Raw genomic sequence first — 14,567 nt, forward strand, 5'->3', positions numbered from 1 at the left:
ACAATTGCGCGGTCATACAACACTGTACCCAAACTAAAATTTTTATCATTTTCTTCACACAACTAGAGCTTTCTTTTGGTGGTATTTAATCACCGCTGGGGTTTTTATTTTTTGCTAAATTAACAAAAAAAGACCAAAAATTTTGAAAAAAAACCACATTTTTCTTTGTTTCTGTTATAAAAGTTTACAAATAAATAATTGTTCTTCATAAAATTAGGCCGAGATGTATTCTGCTACATGTCTTTGGTGAAAATAACCCAAATTAGGATGTATTTTTTAGTTTGTAGGAAAGTTATAGAGTTCACAAACTATGGTATAGATCTGAATATTGATCAATCCTGAAGTACTGACAGCCAATCTAATTTCTTGAGGTCCAAGAATGTCAGAATAGTACAGATATCCCCAAATGACCCCTTTTTGCAGAGTAGACAGTCCGATGTACTTCATAAGAGGCATGGCGAGTTTTTTGAAGTTGTATTTTTTTGTCATAATTTTTCAGAAAATGAAAAAATTAAAAAAATTATTTTCACTATTTTTTTTTTTTACATACTGCCACCAGTGCAGTACAGCGTCTTCATATAACTGGCATGGCGGTGAACATGGACACTGACTGGTGACAGTATGAAAAAAAAAAAATATATATTTTTTTTTTTTTTTTTTTTTTTTTATTATATTTAATTTTTTATTACATTTTTTTAAAGATTTTTTTTTCATGTTTTACTATGACCAAAGTAGTACAATGTTACCATAATAACATTGTACTACTTTGGGGGAGTGATCAGTATTTTTTTTTTTTTTTATACACAGTTTGCTTATAGCAAAGAATTACTTTGCTATAAGCAAGCATTTAGCTGAATGAAATCGATTCATTCAGCTTTTTTTTTTTTTTTTTTTTTTTTTTTGTGCTTAGCTGTGATTTGGTCACAGCTAATCACATGACATGTGCATGTGACCTGCTGTGACCATTCACAGCTAGGCACTAGTATACAATGGATGGCATCATGAATGAAGCCATCCATTGTATACAACTATCATGTGACCTGCTGTGATTGGTCACAGCAGGTCACATGGTACCAGCTACGGGAGCCGGTACTCGGATCTGTCATCGGCCATGTCCGAGGTGCACGGCCCGTGACAGATCCCGCTGCTGCGCCGCTCTGCTGTGCCGCAAACTGCGCATGTGCGGGAGCACGCCAAATGGCGTGCACCCGGAATTTAAGAGCGCATTTCAAGCCGCCAAACGGCCATTGGCCGGGCGGCTAATGGTTAAAGAATATTTATCCTGTCTACACATGCATGAATTTTCAAAAGAAAGTTTGTGGATCTGATTTCTTATTCACTCTAAACTTACTAAGCTACCCTTATATTAATTCTGAAGGCAAAAGAATGTTTACCTTAATGCATTATCTGCATTAAAGTAAAAAAAAAGTCTATGTCAGCTCCCCTCAGCCCCCCTTAAATAGTTACCTGAGCCCAATCTCAATCCAGCACTGTGCCCGTCTGCAGCAGCACTGCTCTTCTCTCCCCTCTACTCACAGGGGTCTTGGCAGCAGCAAGAGCCATTGGCTCCTGCTACTATCAATCAAACCTGTGAGCAGGGAGAGGGGGGCAGGGGCGGGGGCTGAGCTGTGCTGTATGTGTGTTGATAGGTGTACACTGCCTGGCTCGAGGAGTGAACAAGCAGGTGTGCCCCCATACCAAGCGGCTTGCTACGGGGGTACACTCAAAAGAGGAGGAGACAGGAACAATAGTGGGGGACCGGAGAAGAGGAGGATCTGGGTTGCCGTTCACAATACTATTACACAGAGAAGGTAAGTTTACCATGTTTGTTACGTAAATCACTTACGACCACTTTAAACTGTGTAAGGAACTGATTTCTGTGGCGCAGGAATGCCCGGAGAGATTCAGGAAAACATGGGGATGCTGGAGTCACTTCAAAACCACCACTACCTACCACACAACACTACATGACCAATCTAGACCCCCAGACTGAATGGTTATACGTAGTGATGTTTCAGAGAATGCCCAGTTCATTAAGGAGATTTTAGATTTACAATTAGATGGGTTGAAAACTTGTTGCATAATGGGCGTTGAAGTGTTTGACCCATATCTTGCCCTATTGATTGTCCATATGCTTATTATCTGCTAAACTAACTGATGACTTTACCGGCTCGGCTCCTACATAAGAATATGATCCATTTCACTACACTTGTCTGTCCTTCCATTGCTTCTTCTCCTTCCCCCAAATTCTTATTTAGGGGAGGGAGGGGGAGAGGGGAGGGGGGATGAGGGAGAAGTAAAGGAATAATTTATTAATTTATTATTATTATTAGGTTTTGGTTTTTTTTGTAATCTACATGTCTGACCCGTCTGCGATACGGGACGCCGTTTAATGTGTCTCTTATCGAACTGCGATCCGTAGTTGTATTTGCTTTGCTATGCCTTATTCTTTAATAAAATATTTTTGGAGAAAAAAAACAAAAAAAACTGTGTATACTCATTTGACACTTTTCATTGTAAGAATGTTTTGAAAATGTTCATTCATTTATCTAATCAATAGTGGGTTCAAATTGACGTTTGTTTTTGACTGCAGTGATGAGAAAATTAGAAGAAGCAGATGGACATTTTTTCTTGAACAAATTCATTTCTAACAGTGTAAGTGGTTTTTGTTTGATAAAGTCCATTCATTCCAAAATCAAATGTTAAAAGCATATGGAAACTTGAACTACTTTCAAACGACATTCAAATGTTTTGAGAATTTTTGCATGAATTTTCCTAAGAATTTTCATATGAATTTGCATTCAAAAGTCCACTACTGTATACTCTACTTTAGGAGGACCCAGTCTCTCTCTTTTTTCTTAATCATATATATCTTCTATGGTGAAGAGCCACATGTGCAGATAGAAAAAACTTGAAACAGTTCTGGTGTCTCCCACAGGGATTGTATAATATGATACTGTAAACCGCTGGGGGAAAAAAATGCCCCAATCAATATAGTCATGACGAGAAATATTTTTTCCTAATAACACCAATGCCACGTTTTTAGGAAACCTGTACATTTTTCAGAAAGAAGGTGTGTAACAAAGATTAGCATGTAGACTGGATGTAAAGTAATCAGTGGTGAGCACATAGACATGATCCCTGCTGAGTATTCTGCATCCAGCCTGAAAGCTAATCTGTGTTAACACCTTTTGTCTGAGGAAGTGATACGTTGTCACAAAACACATCTTTGGTGTTATCAATAAATATTTCTTCATCATGGCTACAAAGGTCAGGAAATTTCTTTCCTCGTGGTCTGCAAAATTATAATAAACTATCCTTTCACATAACACACAATACTTTTTTTAAACTTAATTTTTCTGAAGTCCCTCAAGTGGACTGCGCTCCCCTGAGCATTGAAAGTCACTATTTCTATACCTGCATGGAGACATATTTTCCCCAAATGCATTTCATTTACTATTAGATCATTGTCATTTGCAACTTTGACAGATGTAAGTTATACTATACTTATTCTTCTTTTTTGCCAAATGATCTTATGTTCCATACTTGATTAAGTACTCTCTACTGCTTACCCTTTTTCTTTTCTTGTGGATAAGCCAGAGAACCTCTTTTTTCCCCACTCTCAAACCACATAAGCATGATTTGATTTGATTTCTCTTCTTTTTCTACTTTTTTAAGCTTTTTTTTAACAATTCCATAAAACACATTTTACCAAAACTTTATAGTATTGCAATTCTCCAAACAATTGATAGTTCACAGTTTAATACGTTTGATTTCAAAATCCAATCTATGACAATACCTTCAAGCTGAAATTCAAGGTGACCAAGTCTCATCAGAGATTGTGTTTATTTGTATGCCCTGCTGTAGTGCTCTGTCATTTATATTTTGGCTGGAAACTATAGACTCAAAATGTATGGAAAGCCACAACCTTTTTTTTTTAGATTTGGAAAGAACAAGAACCCTGTCAGGCCACAAAACATTTGCAATTGTTTCACATGTAACAACTCCTTCACAATTAAACAATAAAAAGAACAGTGCTGGCGACTTTCTGCATTTCTATTTGGATTGAACAAGGCATTGTCAACTGTTGTCATTTTGAGCACCCCAAAATGTCCACTTGTTAAGAGCTATATGAAGTATGGCTTACACACAGACTTTATCTTTTTTTTTTTTGGCTTCTTTTATGTCTCTGACACCTCTGGGGAGATTCCTCCTATTGGTCAAGGTGGCCATTGTTTGAGGAACAGAAAGCAATGGAAAAGTAAAATTTTTTGAGTAGTCACAGGAACAGAAAGAGGCAAGATCTTTGAATGGGGAAACTTGTTCTGATGACATCTAAGAGGAAATTTATCCTAGCTTTGGAGAAATTTCCTCTGACATAACTGTAATGCACCACCTAAATCATTTCATTCTGTGAAGCATTTCAGGCTAGTTCATGTGAAAATTTCTGCCAACAGTGTTGTAAAATACATGTTATTTTAAACTTTATGAACAATTATCCAGTAATCAAAAATGTACTTACTGTAGCTATGCCTGTTTTCTGATTGGGGCCCACACCACCATCCATTGCACGAATAATTAAGATATACTCTGATTTTGTTTCACGATCCAAAAGAGTTGTTGTAGTGATTTCTCCTGTTAGAAGAAGGTATGAATAAATGATTAATGTTGTACTGTTAGAAAATTGTGCTTACTAATTAATTATCCAGGGGCCTATCCTTATCCATCAGAGAGATTGCTCAGCTGAGGCATTCTACCAAAAGAACCTACAATCAACCCAATAGCTTGGCAAACTCTAAGTCTAGGTTCAAACCTATGCGTTTTTCTGCTGCGTTTTGCCGAAACGCACAGCAGTCCATTTAACATGATTTCCTATAGGACAGGTTCACATCTCCGCATTTTCACCTGATGTGGTTTTTGGAAAGGGTCAGGGACTTTTTTAAACGCAAAACGTTGCGTTGTTGGTTCTATAGACTTCAATGGAGAAGCTGCAGAAGAGCATGTAGTGCATTTCTGATGTGTTTTTTGACACATTTTTGATAGATTTTGCATTTTATTCTGCCCAGCAACAAGTTGAAAGAAAAAAACGCATCAAAAACGCATGTGCAAAAACGCAAAACACAATAAAAATCACTGCAGAAACAGATCAAACGCAAACTGCATAGGTGTGAACTTAGCTTAACACTTAATATCTGAGAAATGGGTTGATGCAATGGGGTTAAATATTGACAAATTGCAAAAAGTAATATTTCTGAAATGCAACAGTTGAACTAAAAATGAAAGTTTAAAAATCTGTCAAACAACTTAAAGAGAAGTTATAGCAGACCAACAAAGTAACTACAGGATAATAGTTAAAAAATAAATCAGGATTCACAAAAATCTTTTATACAGTATAATGTAAAATCTGGAAAGATATATGAAAACTGGAACAAAAGAGGAGCTATTTCCCAGATCAAACTATTAGTATGAATCTTCTACTATAAAAAGCAACATAGCTAGAAAACTGATTGGTCCCTATGGCAAATAGTTTTGCTATACCGTTTGTGATATTTTCAAACTCAAGCTTGAAATTTACTCTACTTTTAACCAGGTAATGTGTAAGGAATATGAGATTGTTGTACTTACAGTAAAATCCATTTCTTAGAGTACACTGAGTGACACAAAGACTGTCGTGTCAAGTTATTCTCCTGCCTACATAAAAACACAAGAACACTGGAAAAAAATGTGGTGCAGCCCAGTATAACTCCTCATACTCCCGGCATACTTCTATTTTGTGGAAGAGCATAATCAGACATATATGGGTTCGACCTGTGCCCCTTAATGCCAAAAAAATAATTTTATGTACAAAAGTCCCATTTTCTGTCTCATTCATTGAAGCACACAAGAATCCAGAAACTGTTGGGATGTCAAAAAGTAGTCCAACTGAGAGGTGGGCAACAGCAAACAAACAATAACAGATCCACAAAAAAAATAAACAAAAAACAAACCAAAAAAAATGCCTGCAGCTCAAAGAGCTGCCAAAGCTGGCATTACATGAGGCCTGAACATTCCCCTTAAAAAATTCTAGATTTTGGGAATGCCCTGAACTGTGCACTATCATAAATCTCAAGTTAAGAATCAATTAAGCGCACCATGAGCTTGTATCCCTAGCATGTGGATACATGCCGCACAAACCGGAAATACACAGTCAGTCATTTTGTTGGTTGATTTCAACTACAAAAGCCTGTATTCCATGTGCACCAAAAAAGCTGAGTGTATTATATTTTTTTCAATAAATGGTGAGTTGGAAGCGGAGAACACTATATTTCCTTCTTTATTCCGAATTTATTGAAAACATTCCACCAAGGATTGCTGAGGATGGAGAAGGATTGAGAAGCCTCAATGATCTGGAGGAAGCCATTACTCTTGTGATATAGGTGGCCCCACTACAAGTGACAGGCACATAAACCTTGTTGTGAAGTCTATCAAAAAAGTGAGAGCATATTACTGTCGGTGGTTGGGTATCTACACGTAGTGATCATATATACGGAGATTTAAGAAACGAAGAGCACAACATGTATTACATATTTGATTGGATTTTTGGACATAGAGGATTCTTATGAAAATATATGGACACTTGGAATTTACCAATATTTTATGTTTTGTAGTCATGCGTGTGGATTGTTTCAGATATATGGGCGGCACAGTGGCTTAGTGGTTAGCACGTCTGCCTTGCAGTAAATGGGTCATGGGTTCGATTCCCGACCATGGCGCCTCCTGCATGGAGTTTTCATATTCTCCCTGTACTTGTGTGGGTTTCCTCCCAAAGACATGCTGGTAGGTTAATTGGATCCTGTCTAAATTGTCCCTAGTATGTGTATATATGAATGTGAGTTAGGGACCTTAGATTGTAACACCCCTTGAAGGTAAATATGTAAAGTGCTGCGTAAATTGACAGCACTATATAAGTACCTGAAATAAATAAATATGTTTATGAGTTAAATGCATGATTCTATGTTTTGATATACAGTATATGCATATGATACACACGTCCACTGAACATACTTTGTTACAAAATCTAGTCTTATGTTTTTTTATGTTTTGTAGTTATGGGTGTGGATTGTTTCAGATATATGGTAATGAGTTAAACGCATATATTTTACACATGATTCTATGTTTTGAGATATTTTCATATGATATACGCATATCCACTGAACATACTTTATTACAAGATTTATTTTGAGTATTGTTCCAAATATATTGTGATAAACGCATATGTTCTACGCATGTTCTTTGGACCTAAACGCATAGGACACACACGTCCACCAAATACACTTTATTATATAATTTTATGTGATATTGCATGGCACATAAGAATTTATCATTAGGAATATTTGGTACTGCATGTCACTTATACTATTTTTTTGTTTTTTCCTGGGAACAAAAAAAGTGTGAGCAGCAGTACTAACATTAGTTATGCATAGCTTTTAGATATTTCTGTGTATACATATTTTTTTCTTTTGTTAGTTTGCACTGTTTTAGGGTGATTGCGCTGAGGTTTTTTTTCACTATTGTAATCTGCCACAACAGTTGCACAGTTACCTTGTGGCCAATTTCAGAATCCCAGGGGCCTCTCTATACCCAATTAACCACATGTCGCCCAGCCACTGTAGAAATACGGCAGCAGGGCGGCACGGCTGGGCAAAACCACGTTTTAAAACGTGTGTTTTTAAAACAGGTAGGGGACGCGCGCGGGGCGCGCCGCCGCCCTACCTGTCCCGCCGATCACAGCCGCGTATGTCAGTCGCTGGGTCACAGCCGGTCGTTACCGGCTATGTCCCGGCGATTAGCGGCAATCAGTGACAGAGAGCACAGCTGCAGTAGTTGTGCTTTCTGTCAGTTCCCTGACAGCTCCTGACACGCTGATCGGGACAGAAGAGTTTATCTGTCCGGATCAGCAGTGTTCCCTACAGTACACACCCCCGCCCCCTAGTAAAACACTCCTCTCAAACAGTTAACCCTTTCACTGAATAATAAAGTTAACCCCTGCCTCCCCATTGCCATTAGTACAGTGTCAGTGTTTTTTTTGCACTGATCACTGTATTGGTGTCACTGAGGATGTCAGTAACCCCAAGTCAGTTCCCCCCCAGTGTCAGAATGTCCGCCGCAGTCCGGCCATAAGTCGCTGATCGCTGCCATAAGTCGCTGATCGCCACCATTATTAGTATAAAAAAAAATTAAAAATCCCAGTATCTTTCCCGCCATTTGTAAACGCTATAACTTTCACGTAAACCAATTAATTTACACGTATTGGGTTTTTTTGTAGCAAAGACATGTCACATTTTGACAGAAATTTATGACTAAATTTGATTTTTAATTTTTTTTTACTGGACATGTTTTATAGCAAAAAGTCCAAAATATTGTTTTTTTTTTCCCTCAAAATTGTCAGCATTTTTTTTTTATAGCGCAAAAAATAAAAAAACGCACAGGTGATCAAATACCACCGAAAGAAAGCTCAATTTGTGGGAAAAAAAGGATGTAAATTTCATTTATGTACCGTATTGCAGGACCATGCAATTGTCCGTTAAACTAGCACAGCGCTGTATAGCAAAAAAATGGCGTACATTGCAGTATCTATACCATGGTTTGTAGACGCTATAACTTTCACACAAAGCAATCAATATACACTTATTGGGATTTTTTTTACCAAAAACATGTAGCAGAATACATTTTGGCCTAAATTTATTACTAACTTTGAGTTTACTATATATTTTTTATAGCTGAATATCGTTTTTCTTCAAAATTTTTGGTCTTTTTTTGTTTATAGCGTGAAAAATAAAAAGCGCACAAGTGATCAAATACCACCAAAGGAAAGTTCTATTTGTGTGAAAAAAAGGACGTAAATTTTGTTTGGAAGCAGCATTGCATGACCGCGCAATTATCAGTTGAATTAGTGCAGCGCCGAGTAGCAAAAACAGGCCTGGTCATTAAGGGGGTAAATCCTCAGGAGGGCAAGTGGTTAACCAAGTCATTTAACCATGTTTTGATGGACTTCTGATACCTCAGTATATGGATTCTACTTGGTCAATGTGGTCCCTGAATGTAATGCTATTTTCCTTCTGTGGATATTTTTGGAAATGTACCTTAAAGTGACTTTGAACATACAGTACGTTTGACAAATGTACAGAGCTATTGTGTTTATTGTTATCTATTGCAACCCTTTAAATAAAAAATGTAAAAAAAAAAAATAGAGAATGTGTGAACAGAAAACCAGGTGGTAGCCTTGCACATCTAAGAAACAGTAGCATGATGCTGATAAGCCAAATAGGTACTTATGCATCTAGTAAAGTTTGCCTTCACAGTAAAGGGTGGAACCTGATCCCTAAGACCATAAGCTGGAATGATGATCTGTCTGAGCCACTCAGAAATGGGAGAATGAAAAGCAGGTTCCTTTTTACAAAGACCACCAAGAACAACAAAGAGTCAGTCCTTCTAATGAAAACAGTGACTCCAAGGTAGCAATACACAGCACAAACTACATCCAGGCAATGCAGAAAGATCTCCTGATTAACTGGAGTTGGACAGAGGGATGTCCTGGTTGAGGTGAAAGGTTTAAACTACCTTAGGAAGGAAGCTGTAGGCCTCAACAACACCTTGTCACTGTGTAAGATCAGAAAGTGTTCTTTACAGGATAAGGCAACCAGCTTAGAAACTTAGCTCACAGAGGTGATTATAACAGAGAGTGAGAGTAGCAAGAGAAATATCTCTGATTGGTTTAAATTTTGGTCTCTGGAGTATAAAAAATATTAATTTAAACTTTAGGGGGTCATGGAGGACCTCACAGGGATTCACAAAGGAGATACCCTTTAAAATCTTAATCAAAGAGTGGGATGCTAGCAGTCTTTGGAATAAAATAGCAAGTTCCAAGATCTGACTCTTGATGGTGCTAAGAAACAACTGTTGGGACATCCCACAGAGAATTTTCTAGGGTGAAAGTGAAGTGTGCCTTTCATGTTCAGTGATAGACCCTGAGGGAAGTAGACTTCCTAGCTTTTAGCATAGTGGGGGTTATCAATTCAAGGATGCCTCTGTCACTCAGAACCTGGGCTTTAGCAGTCATGCTGCCAAAGTTAGTGGTCATGAAGTAGGGTGGTAACCCAGTCCTTGGGACAGAAGAGCCACACTGAAGAGCCCATGGATCTTCTCCCAGTAGTCTAATTAGGTTGGAGTACCACATCTACCTGGGCCACTGGAATGCTCTTAATCTCGATGGAGCAAATGAGTTAGGAGTGTCAAGGAAGGAAAGGCATTAATCAGACTGAACTTATCTCATAGAACCACAAGAGCACCTAGTGTTTCTAGAAGTGGATCACTGTACCTGGAGACAAACCTGCCAGTTGTTGAACCTGGAGGCCAGAAGGGCCACATCTGGAATACCCCACATGTGACAAAGTTCCTGGAACACCATCTGGGTGTAGACCCTATTACATCAGGTCCAGGTGCTGTAGGCTGAGGTATTCTGCTTGCCAATTCTCCATGTCTGTATGTAAAATGGCATCCAAAGCTAGAATGTGAAGTCTGCTCAGGACAGCATCTGTTATATCTTTCTTGCCATTGCTAGACTTCTGGTTCCTCCTTGACGACAGATATATGCCTCAAATGTAAAAAGCAGATATGATATGATTTTATATGCATTTATAATGCGCTTCTGGTGAGTGCATTCATAAAGCAATCCCTTAGCACGGAGTCACTTGTACAGATATTTCATGGAATATATTGGACTTTGTTTATTAATATTTACCTTGCATTATACTATATTCATGCCGGACCATTCACTATTGTAACCTTTATATATTTATATATGTCACAAACATCCTTGCTATTGTTTGGCAAGACACTATATTGCATAGTGGTCACTTTAGCGTATAATAATTTGTGCTTCACTCCTGTATATAGTCACTTATGTCACTTTCATTTATTGATCATATCATATAGTGCTGCATTTTACATTTGAGTCATATTTGAGGATATCATCCATTTATGCTAGATGCTTCATTGTATCGTGCGCTTGCTTGTTACCTTTTTGTATGACTGATATATGCCATTGCTGTGGCAATGTCTGACTAATTCTTGATCAGATGGTCCTCCAGTTAAGGACAGTCAAATCACCCAAAGTTCCAGGATGTTGACTGAGAAATGTTATTCTTTGGACAGGGTGTCCAGGATTCCTCCCTAGCCTGACAGGCCAGCATCCATCTTCCATAAATTGAAGGATTTCTCAGACTCCAAAGCAGGATTCCTGAGACCCCAGATCAGAGACAATCTATTCTTTGGTGCCACACCAATTTGTTTGTCCAAGGACTAGACCTACTTGTCCCACAAAGACAGGATGTTGTGCTGTATGGGTATGAAAGTGTGACTATTCAAAAAAGGCTACCACTAGTTCCAAATCTCTCATGGAGAAGCAAATAGCAAAAAAGGTTTCTAGTGTTTGGGATCCAACATGTTGCACACAAATCCGTCCAATCCTCTCCCAGCATCGTACCCTCTTTGCCCCTTGGGGGTGTGTGGCCAATGGTGATACAGTATTATAGCTCATTCATATGGAAAGCCAGGACACTGAAAGAGTGGACCTCAAAAATGAAATTTGTTGAGGCGGTAACATGTAGCTCAAGGTATAAGGCAAAACCTTGAATACTCTTAGACCCAGTTGCTAGTAACAGGAGAGGATCAGGTGGTCAAAATGACCAGACCACTGTAGGCATATGGCAGAGAAGAACTGAGGATAGACCCATATGCCATTTACAGACAGAAGCAGCAGTGGAAAGTTGCTTCCTGAATACTGGGTGACGGGAACGAAAGCATGGAGAGTGTGTGTGTGACACTCCACCCAACGAATGACTTCAGCACTCTGTCCCTCAGTGTTAACCATTACTGTGAAAAAAAAAAGCCAGTATTTTTTATTGGCGCCTAGTGGTTCAAGCAATTTGGTAACTCCAGGAACTCCTCATAAGATGAATCGTCAAAGGCAGGGTCTGAACTTGGAAAGTGCTCTGCAACTAACACTCAGGTTTGAAATGAACCACAATGCAGAGCCCAGTGCCCAAAGGTCCAATTCCAGGATAACCCTGTCATATACAGTTGCAAGAAAAAGTATGTGAACCCCTTGGGATTACGTGGAGTTTTGCATGAATTGGGCATAAAATGTGCTCTGAACATCATCTAAGTCACAACAATAGAAGAACACAGTCTGCTGAACATAATACTACACAAACATTAGATGTTGCCATGGTTTAATTGCACATAACATGTAAACATTCACAGTGCAGGGAGGAAAAAGTATGTGAGGCCCTAGCTTAATGACTTCTCCCAGAGCTAATTGGAGCCAGGAGTGAGCCAACCTTGACTCCAATCAGTGTGATGATATTGGATGTGTTGCTGACAGCTGCCCTGCCCTTAAAAAACACACGCCTGTTTTGGGTTTACTGGTTTCAAGAAGCACTGTCTGATGTGAACCATGCCTCACAGAAAAGAGCTCTCAGAAGACCTACGATCAAGAATTGTTGACTTGCATGAAACTGGAAAGGGTTACAAAAGGGATAACTCAAAAAGCCTTGATGTTCATGTGTCCACGGTAAGACAGACTGTCTACAAATGGAGAAAGTTTAGCACTGTTGCTACTCTCCCTAGGCGTGGTCGTCCTGTAAAAATGACTGCAAGAGCACAGCGCAGAATGCTGCATGAGGTAAAGAAGAATCCCAGAGTGTCAGCTAAAGACCTACAGAAATCTCTGGCACATGCTAACATTTTTGTTGACACATCTACAATAAGGAAAACATTAAACAAGAATGGAGTACATGGGAGGACACCACGGAGGAAGCCATTGCTGTCCAAAAAGAATATTGCAGCACGTTTGAAGTTTGCAAAAGAGCACCTGGATGTTCCACAGCACTACTGGCAAAATATACTGTGGACACATGAAACCAAGATTGAGTTGTTTGGGAAGAACACACAACACTATGTGTGGAGAAAAAAATGCACAGCACACCAACATCAAAACCTCATCCCCACTGTAAAACATGGCGGAGGGAGCATCATGGTTTGGGGCTGCTTTGCTGCCTCAGGGCCTGGATGGATTGTTGTCATTGATGGGAAAAGGAATTCCAGAGTTTATCAAGACATTTTGCAGGAAAACGTACGACCATCTGTCCGCCAACTGAAGCTCCGCAGAGGATGGGTGATGCAACAGGACAATGACCCAAAGCATACAAGTAATTCAACAAAACAATGGCTGCAACAGCACAGAATACGCCTTCTGGAGTGGCCCAGTCAGAGTCCTGACCTCAACCCGATTGAAATGCTGTGGCATGACCTTAAGAGAGCGATTCACACCAGACATCCCAAGAATATTGCTACACTGAAACAGTTTTGTGAAGAGGAGTGGTCTAAAATTACTCCAGATTGTTGTGCAGGTCTGATCTGTAACTACAGGAAACGTTTGGTTGAGGTTATTGCTGCCAAAGGAGGGTCAACCAGTTATTAAGTCCAAAGGTTCACATACTTTTTCCTCCCTGCACTGTGAATGTTAACATGTTATGTGCAATTAAACCATGGCAACATCTAATGTTTGTGTAGTATTATGTTCAGCAGACCGTGTTCTTCTATTGTTGTGACTTAGATGACGTTCAGAGCACATTTTATGCCCAATTCATGCACAACTCCACGTAATCCCAAGGGGTTCACATACTTTTTCTTGCAACTGTACAGTGGGGTCTAAATATGGTCTGGAACGTTAGTGCAGAGGAAACGCCAATCCAGATAGCTACTTATAGAGACCAGCTCAAGCAGTGATGTAGCAGGAATCCTGGTTAAAGGAAAAAAAAAATAGCTAGCAACAATACATGGTATAGTGCTGCGCAAACTGTTGGCACCATATAAATCCTGTATAATAATAATAATAATAAAAAGAATAGACTTTTCTCCGCATCATACAATCAAAAAAAATCTTCTAAGACACTAGCATAAAACTAAAGCATGCTGGGAACAAAAGGAATTATACTGGAGTAGCCTACAAATTTTAAGTTAGCCAGTGTCCAAACCCTCATGTAGGTGTATCCTGTAGTATAACATGACAGACCCCAGCATTTCTGTGTCCATCACTTAACAAGAAAGAAATTACATTTTTGGAAATAAAAGGAAGAAACCAGGAGTGAAATCTCCTGCTTGTACTCTTGGCTCCACCCACCTGCAATGACCATTACACATTCAGTATTCACCAGTTATAAAGAGTAAAGTAGAGAGAGACTCCTTTGTAATGGATGCAGAGGGGTGCCACACTTGTGATTCCAAGAGGGGTATCTGCAATATGCAGTTCAATTTGGGGCACCAATGGAAGAGCTCAGCTATGGGGAAAGATTAGAGGAACTGAATTTATTCTCTCTTGAGAAGAGGAGATTAAAGGGGGATATGATCAACATGTATAAATACATCAGTGGTTCATATAGTGCACTGGGTGTAGGAGGTATTCACCCTGAGGTCATCACAGAGGACAAGGGGGCACTCTTTACGTCTGGAGGAAAAGAAATTGA

The 14,567-nt window shown here is 39.1% G+C and overlaps 1 protein-coding gene across 3 annotated transcripts in view; it reads right to left on the bottom strand.

The window, feature by feature from the left end:
• CDH23 (cadherin related 23) overlaps positions 1–14,567 on the bottom strand; it is a 1,300,862-nt gene that overhangs the window by 424,502 nt on the left and 861,793 nt on the right. For all 3 annotated transcript variants that reach the window (XM_089677099.1, XM_089677097.1, XM_089677098.1), the window contains exon 20: positions 4,523–4,635. In XM_089677099.1, coding sequence (XP_089533225.1) covers positions 4,523–4,635 — 113 coding nt within the window. The remainder of the gene's footprint in view (positions 1–4,522; positions 4,636–14,567) is intronic.

This window comes from Staurois parvus, unplaced genomic scaffold (genome assembly GCF_062004578.1).
Source record: "Staurois parvus isolate SC_StPar_1 unplaced genomic scaffold, SC_StPar_1.0 ptg000177l, whole genome shotgun sequence".
Lineage (NCBI taxonomy): Eukaryota > Metazoa > Chordata > Amphibia > Anura > Ranidae > Staurois > Staurois parvus.